We start from the raw sequence: 9,119 nt of genomic DNA, 5'->3' as shown, positions 1-9,119 counted from the left end.
AGCTCGGGCGCACCAGATAACACGTCATCAGCGTCTTACGATTTCAATTTTGGGTGAACTAACCCTTTAATGTGGAATTTGTGTTCAACATTAGGTGTTTTGTTTTTCAGTAACATCACAAGCTAGTTAGATGTGCTATTATATACCTGCATGTTTTCAAGCATTGCCACTGCAAGATGAAGCTAATAATGAAGAGACATACTTGAACCTTTTTCTTCTAAATGCTTTGCAAAAGAATGTCAAGCTTTGTGTTTTCCCCCACCCTTAGTTTTTATAATTGTCAACTATCTTATACTTTTCTTTGGATATAAGCACCATGCAATATGGATATTATATATCCAGCATCACAACTCAATTTTTTAAAATTTTATGTGTTAGCCACAGTTTATCACCTTCGTATCACTGATGAAATGTCTGTATCAGTTTAATACCTTGTTGTAAGGATTTGTTTCATTTTGTGTAACTGTTAACATGAGCTCACCTGTTGATAGAAGTGTTATCACATAATGAGGCCGGACAAATATTTTAAAGAAAGATTTGAATCACCATTAGTTGAAGATTGCATATGCTCTGTTCAGCACAAAAATCGTTTTATGTATTATTATTTTTGTCTGATGTAGGTATTTATTTTAAATCAGTTCTTGATAAATAAAAATAATAATTTTATTTATTGGTGAATTGTCTTCCACTAATGTGTATCCTACCTTACTGTTTTTTGTTTTGTTTTTGCTTCATACTGAAAAGGTTGTTGAGCTTGTTTGTGGTTAAGTTAAATGCACACTACAGCTTCTTCTTCTTCAAAATTAACATTTAAACGAGTTAATACATAAATGCTGCTTCCAAAAAAATTTTTTTTTTACTTGCCTTGATTCGCTATGGTAAGCCTATTATTACAGGTGTTTATTTAGACCTAGCGGGATGATTTTCTCTGGAAATTGCATACATTGGTACTCGTCCGGTCTCGTCGTATTTGTAAATAGAGAGAACTTGTTCCGGCTACTTTGACACGTGTGTGGTGTGGCCCACCCCGGACTGGCTAGATAGATCTCGAACCTCTGGCTCTGGGGAATCACCAGTTAATGGGGTGGTAAAATGCCATTTTCACAAGATGTAAAATAAATATCTGATGTTCCCAGAGTGTGTGTGTGAAGTTTTAGCACAAAATACTCCACCGATATTTTTATATAGCATATTAAAGTTGTCACTTTTTGAGGGTTTGGAAAAACGCACCGTTTTGTGCCTGGCCCTTTTAAATGCAAATGAGCTGCACAGAGGGCGGGGTTTCAAGAACTCACGTGTGTGTTATCATATGCGATTACCTCAGACTGCAGACACACTAAAATGACAGAAACTGTTCTGCCTTTAATGTTAAAACCTACTGTCTACAGACGGAGTCAGACAAAGATGGAGAGACTCAAGAAGTGACAACATGTAGAATGCAACAGGACGTCTCTGAATGGTTAGTTGATGAATTTATGTTGCTGGTGTGGAGGGTGGCGGTTATGTTCATTTTAGGGTTGCTTGCTGGTGTCACTAACCCCGGAGGAATGTCGTGAAGTCCCTATTGTTGTAGTCCCCCAGATAGCAAACAGTCATTGAAAGTGTTAAATCAACCGTTGTCAACGTTAAGTCATTGAATCAACGTCGATCTCTGATGTTGATTCTACATCATTTTGCACCCTTTTTTAATATTGAAACAACATTGAAATCCCGTCCATAGATCAACGTTATTTCAATGGTATTTCAATTATCAGGAATATTGAAACAATGTTGAACTTTCAATTGAACTAAGGATCAACGTGATTTCAATGGAATTTCAATCGTTATTAAGCCATAGAAAATGATTGCTATACGAAAATAATGCCCTAAATGAAATAGCCTATAATGAATATCCTGCTTTATCTACAACCAGGATGTTAAAAAGTGATGAAACATTTGAAAGCTGCCTATCGCCTATAGCCTAAAACACTGACCACACCACACCACAACATTTAAGGTAAAAGCAAATTCATTTTATTAGCCTTTTTCATTATTTGTCCTCTTTAGCCAATTTACAGTTCACGGTCATCTGACGTCTGAATGGTGTCGTCCAGTCCCTCCTGCTCGGTCTTGCGCAGAACAGCCACTTTTGCACAGCCAGTAAATTGGGTGACGCTGGCTGTCCCCATCTGCCGTAAGAGCGTCTAAAACAGAAAATACAAGCACAATGCAAAAAATTAGCCTTTAAGTTAAACAGAGAACACCCACATATTTGCACACTTGGAAACAAATTCAGTAGCCTAGCTAGGCCTTAGCGCTCAGAAAGTGCATGTCAGAACAAAACGCCAATGAAATGTAGGTTATAACCGGCAAAGCTTTAAAGCACGAGCAAATAATAAACTTTTGTGATTGCGAATAAGTGCAGTGTTCTGTGAGTGTAACTGTACCGCTGCGTTAACGTGTGATGTGAATGTATGTCGAGTTGTACAGTGTTGGGACGGAGGCGACCGAACTGAATGTGCGCTGTAGCACGATACCATATTTCTTCAAAAGCAGATCGTGGAGATATTTTAATAAAATTTATTTCAATGTGTGCAGCACTGCGTCATGTTAACGAGTAAATAACCATGTTAACGAGTAACATTATTTGATTTAGTACAATATCGAACATTAAGCAAGCTTACCTGATCGTATCGGTCCGGGTCCAGAAATGAGCGGTGTCCGGAGCAGTTGGTCTACCACCCGTTGATCTCCCGGTCATCCAAAAATCGATGGATTTTCAATCATATTTCCCGGTCAACGATATGTCGATGACTTTTCAACCACAGGTCGTTTCCCGGTCAACTCTAAATCAACGACCTTTCAACACATTGGCAATCGCCCGGTAAACCAAATATCAATGCTTAATCAATCATAAAGATAGGGCCTAACTATAGATCAATGTTGTTCCAATGTTGTTGCCATCAACATTAATAACGTCAGGTTTCAACGATATATTAATGGTGATTCAACATTTATTTTGCATTGAAATTTCAAAATCAACCACAATGATGATTCAGATGGAAAATCAATATCAAGTTGGCTTGCTGCCTAAAAGGCCTTTTCTTTAAAAGCAAATATCTTCCTTTGCTTAGATCTTTGAGCGTTGTACATGTGCAGATGTTGTTTATGCTCAAACAGCAACATTACACACTAACTAAAGTTAGAAAAGTGAAATCATACTTTACCACCCCTTTAAAAAAATGCAGACAGTCTGCGTGCAAATTGAGAACGCTCATTTGAACCTATGAAAGGGAACCAGAATCAACACTGGCTTGACTTTTCGAAGCTGGCAAGAAAAGGATTTGAAATGTTGTAAAGGCGACGCGGAGATGTCGTTTTCATTACTCAACCAGTGAGTAAGGTATTGTATTGAACAGTTAAATTGCCATAAGTTCATTGTAAAGCATTATAATCGGAAGGGTCATTTTATAATGGCTGTTGATCAGCTAAAGTGACGTCTTCAGCTAGTCAGTTTGAGATCATCCATAAACTGACTTGAGACAGCAATATCTGCAGGTTGGGGTAATTGCTGACTGCCGAAAGGTGAATTTCTACGAAAGAAACTAACCTTAACCCTGCCCCACACACCCTGACAGACCGCTTCGCGAATAGGCGCCCTGTCTTTCGGCACGAATCAAACTTCCGTCACACCTATTCACACATGGGTAATCTGTTTGTCTTACTAGTGAAGATTAGGATAACCAACCAAAACAATGTTATTCGCAAAATGCATTGAGTTGTATTTACAGTTCCATAGTGTATCAACAGTTATGTGAAAGTTATTTTGTTACCATTGATTATTATAAAACAAGTAGCCTAGCTTATTATATTTAATAATTTTATTTATCAGAACCGCAGTTTTTTATTTAAGTAAAAGGTTTAAAACCTATATCCACAGATTTACAAAACTAGGGCCTGAATTATGTTAACATTGCATTTATATACATAGTTTACACAATTTGTGCAACTCTTGCCAACTTTAAAATCTTTTATACAATTAGCCTACTTAAATATGATCAGATGTTTGGAATACATGATAATGGACTGACATATTTTCAACAAAAAGGCCGTTACCAAACAAGTAACGAAGCAGGGGAAATTAAGTTTTCTAGTTCAGTTCAGTAGTTACAAGGTTGGATTTTCAGAATGAAGACCATTTTAGTCCATGATGGGATTTAATCCTCCTAAACCCCGAGTGTTTCACATTTCAAGTGTTCTGTCTGAAGAGGAGGGTGATGAGGAGCAGTGGTAGGACCATCAGCCATCTGTGCAGTGTAACGCTGGCAGCTCCACTGTAGTTACACAGGTTACTGTTACAGCATGTCACCTGGACTCCATCTCCATTACTCTCCACAGAGGCAGATGCAGCAGCGCTTGAGCAGAGTTTTGAATAGGAGCATGTCTTCACAATGGCAGTGACACTTCCTAAAAAAGACAAATTCAACGTTTATCTATTTTTCCCTCTACCATGTTGAATAGTTTAACACATCCAGCTTTTTGTGTATTAGAACTTCTGACCTCTTGAAATCTGTTCTTGCCTCAATGTTTTGGAAGCTCATTTATGCACTTTTTTCTTTTTTAGCAAGTAAAAGGCCTCTTCGTATAGCCTAATTCTAAAACTGCCCAACTTCAGGTCATGGTACTATGAAATCTTTAATGATTTTTTATAAAGTAAACAGAATAACTTATTATATTTTATATATATATATGTAACCCCTCCATCCGGGTCTCCACCTTGCCCTGCTCTGTGCGGTCCTCGATGCAGTAGTTCGAGGAGCGTGAGAGTCAGGCGCTCTAACAAGGAGGCTAAAGCCTGCAGCCCTCAGTGTCAGTCGCTACTAGAGCACCTATTGAGTGAGGTTTACTCGCACAACGACTATAGCTGGCCTCCATTACATACATGTGTGTGTGTATATATATATATATATATATATTTATATATATATATATATTTTTTTTCCCCAAGTTTTACTGTATCACTTGATCATCCATAAAAATGTTTGTTTGTATAATCAGTCATCATTGCGCTACATTGTGCTCCCCGCAAAAAAAAAACAAAAAACTACAGTGCTTTGATAATAAAATTAAGCGTTTGAATATATCTTCATATTTGGATATATCCACCTTTTCCATATGGCCCCTGAAGCTTCTTTGAATTATGTGAGTAACTTCCATTAAACTAAACAATCAGTGAAAGTGCTATGAACGCAATAATAAGAAAAAAATGGAACGAGAGATTCTTAGTGCTTTCCAGTGAATCATTCATTGTAAATTAAATCGGAAGAGCAGACCACAAATGTGCAGTAGGCTATAGTATTTTTTTCTTTGAATTCCGCTGGTTACACTTTATTTTACATTTAAGTATGGCTAATATTAACATAGCCTATACCTACTATGATTAGGTTTGGTTTAGGGTTAGTTGCATGTAATTATGCTTAATTTATAGCTATTGCTATACATATGTAACAATGACCTAGTGACTGATAAGAGCTCTTGCCATAGATATTCTTGTGATAGCCTATATCACATTAAAGGATCAAGCGTTACGTTATTCCTCTGACATCTGGAAATAAGGGAAATTGACAGCTTATTCAGTCAAACTGGCTGATGAGGATCATTTGTAGGGCAAGAAATGATTTGTTTCAGTTTTGTGTTGAAGTGCCTCTTCCTGTTTGCTTCATATCTCTTTGATGTGCCGGTGCTGAAAATGGTGTCGTGTACTAAACAGTTTTTCTCAGTCACATGTTCGCATTTGTCTTAGGGGCTGGTGTTTACACAACACCGTTTTCAACGAAAAACGTAAAACTTTTTATTAGTTTTGGCCGGTCGATGACAATGGCGTTTTGGGTGCCTGAAAACGCAAACTTTTGAAAACGGGTTTCAAAGTCCACGTTTTTGAAAACGATCTCCGTGTGAACAGCAAAATGCGAAGCTGTGAAGACTGGGTGTTGTCTGTACACACGCTAAACTCAAAGGGAAAACTCAGTTTTAAGCATTGTTGTTGTGTAGCCTACCCTTAGTTTCCGCCAATCATTCGTTTCTATGGACGCTGATTAATCGTCACTGCAGCTGCTGATCATAAAGTGCATCATCTCTGTCTAAGTTCCTCGGTTTTTATCGCTCATTGTCTGGTCACGTTCATGTTCAGGTGTGTTTTCTTGCCCTGTATGTTGATTATCTGTGTATTTTTTTTTATTTTTTTATTTTTTATTGCAAACTTATACATATACAAGCTCAGGGAAGTTAAGCAAGGTTGTATCATTTACAATGAACAAAAAACATGAATATCCTGGATTTGCACACATCAAATTATGTAAATATACATACACAAAAAAGAAAAGAAAAGCATAACAATGATAATGTTAAATCATATCTTTGAATAAATCCTCATAATGCATCAAAAATGTTGCACTTTTTTTGTTATTTATAAGTTTAAGGGATGAAATAAAAGAGTTAAGTTCAGCAAGAAAATGAGGAAAGCTTAAAGGAGACTTAAGCCATTTTTGCTTGTGGATGAAGAATTTTGCATACAAGATAAAGAAATTAACAACATATTCAAGGGACCGTAACTTTGGGTTTTCATAATAAAAGATAACCTCTTTGAGAGTGAAGGTGTGGGTCACATTTATAGGACTAAAAAGAAAAGAGCTTAATTCAACCCAAAATCTATTGGTTACATTACAATTACAAAATAAATGGTCGGCTGTTTCTTCAACAAAACCACAAAAAGAGCAAGTTTCATCAATATCAGAATATTTAGAGATGGATAAGTTAACAGGATACATTTTATGAAGGATTTTATAATGAATTTCCTTAACTTTGTTGGATACACAAAATTTACAAGGCAAAAGCCAGGCCTTTTTCCAATTTACGTTTGTTTTAAGAGATCCCCAATAGAATTTACCCCTTGGAGTAATCTTTCTCTTCATTTGAAAAATTGTGCTAATATGTCTGTTGTTGCATTTACGATCCAAGAAATCAATACCGCCCAAGCGTAACGCTGGATAAACACTTTTAACTTTATTGAAGCTAAGATGATTTTTAATTAATTGGATTAAGCCTGCTGGGATAGCTTTTATCAATGTATTATATTCTTTTGGTGGAACAGGAAAGTTATGGAAATTCAAAAATTGCTTGTAAGTTAGAATATGACCAAAATCATGATTATCTGTGTATTGTTAAAGTCTACGTTTATACTTCTTCATCATCTGCCTGCTTCTTAAGTCTGTCTTCACACCCCTGTGACAACAGCGTTATAACCAACTTCTATGAGGCCTCAAAAACAAAACTCTAAATTAAAAAGTATATTAATTGACACATAAGACTACAAAACATAATTTGTGTATTACTATAACATTTGGAGCCATGTCATGACAAGATTTGTCTTCAAGAATTCGGTTTAGTTGCTAATTCTCTAAAGAAAGATAACTAGTAGGCTGAGTATCAGCTGATACCTGATGTTCAGAAGTAGAACTGGTGGCTTTCTGTGGTAGTTCTGTCTATTCCTATTTGAATAAACTCCTTATCATCAGATCATTTTTCCTCCCTCAGTTTCTACATTTCCCCACAGTGATCTGCTTTAATGTCGAGGGCATGTGCTCACCTAGTGTGCCAACAGTGGTCATGCAGGTGTCCAGAGGAGCCTGGCAGTCCTGAGTGTTTTTGATACATTCTTCATTTGATGTTCCGGAGGGACACACGTAACACTTAAGCGCACTTACTGCAAAAGAGCAAAATAGGCTGCTCTTGAAGAAATACATGAATTTATTTAATCAATATTGAATTGAGTTGTCATTTTTATTATGCAATCTAACACTTGAAATTCACAGTAGAGGAAACTGTATTCTAATACTATTTCACCACACTGTGGAAAATGTTTGCACAATACACATTACAGCTTAGGTAAATATTAACAGTCACTTACATGAAAAGGGTTAGAACCCCAGCTTAGAAAGTAGCCCATAACCCAGTTGAATATATAGTACCGTTTAAAAGTTTGGGGTCACTCAGATTTTTCAGAAAAAATCCTGAAAAAGTATAGTTTCCACAAAGTTTACAATTTTAGATTGATTTCTGAAGGATCATGTGACACTGAAGAATGGAGTAATGCTGAAAATTCAGCTTTTCCAAACAGGAATAAATAAAACTTTAAAAGAATTAAAATAGAAAACAGTTATAACATTATTACTGTTGTAATAAAATGATTAAAATAGTAATACTGTACACAATATTACTGTTTTTACTGTATTTTTAACCAATTAAATGCAGCCTTTAGTGAACATACAAGACATTCCTTTAAAAACAACGTACATTCTACAGACTCCAAACCTTTGAGCGGTAGCATATATTATATGAATTGTATAAAAAAAAATGAACCATACAATACAATTCTTAGCACTTGTTTAGAAATAGCAACTGGATTTTTACCCAACCACTTTCAAAATGGATTACAAAACATTAACCATGAAAACACGTTGACTACCCAAAATGCATTTCAAGCAAGTGAATGAGAAGCCATACCTGAGTGTACAGTTAGAAGTAAAAAGAGCAGACTAGATAGAGTCTCCATGTTGCTGAAGCGCTGACTGCATCTGTGGGAGAAGTTCACTGGGTGTTTCTGCTTCTGACTGAAACTGACTGTCTCCTTAAAGATCCACCCATGCAGACATTCTTTCACTTGTCCTTTTGAAAGAACAAGTGAAAGACGCCACACGCCAGCACAGCTGGCATTCCCTCATACTTTTGGCCTAGTGTCACAATGTGCATTCTTACATGACAACTGTTAGATTAGAATTTTACAAACAGAGCATTTTTGTATGTAGCTTTGTCGCGGATGATGTCATATCCTCCTTGGCTTTACGACTGAGACTTATAGTGTACGAAAATCCAGACAAATCTAGACTGACTTAAGTGAAAAATTCAGTAGCACTTTTATTCAATCACAATTATGAGGCTAGGTAAAAAGTTCAGACATTTACACTCTAGCTCGAGTCTGTATATAGTGGTTTGTTTGTCTGATGTCCTCGTCATGTTTAGAGTTCAAATATTCATATTATGTTCCCTCCCTTCCGCGTCCATACTAAACAGGTCAGACTGCT

The 9,119-nt window shown here is 36.4% G+C and overlaps 1 protein-coding gene across 1 annotated transcript; it reads right to left on the bottom strand.

Moving 5' to 3' along the window:
- Nucleotides 1-3,072: 3,072 nt before the first annotated feature.
- LOC307005863 (ly6/PLAUR domain-containing protein 2-like) lies at nucleotides 3,073-8,991 on the bottom strand. Its single transcript, XM_079626365.1, has 3 exons — nucleotides 8,542-8,991; nucleotides 7,625-7,741; nucleotides 3,073-4,446 (listed from the first exon to the last, which is right to left on the bottom strand). The coding sequence occupies exons 1-3, from the start codon at nucleotides 8,588-8,590 to the stop codon at nucleotides 4,229-4,231; spliced, it is 384 nt and encodes a 127-aa protein (XP_079482491.1). The 5' UTR covers nucleotides 8,591-8,991; the 3' UTR covers nucleotides 3,073-4,228.
- Nucleotides 8,992-9,119: the final 128 nt, after the last annotated feature.

The sequence above is a fragment of the Phoxinus phoxinus genome, assembly GCF_949152265.1.
Source record: "Phoxinus phoxinus genome assembly, chromosome: 10".
Classification (NCBI taxonomy): Eukaryota; Metazoa; Chordata; class Actinopteri; order Cypriniformes; family Leuciscidae; genus Phoxinus; species Phoxinus phoxinus.
The sequence above is the reverse complement of the archived record's forward strand: the minus strand, read 5'-3'. Positions and strand labels throughout refer to the sequence as shown.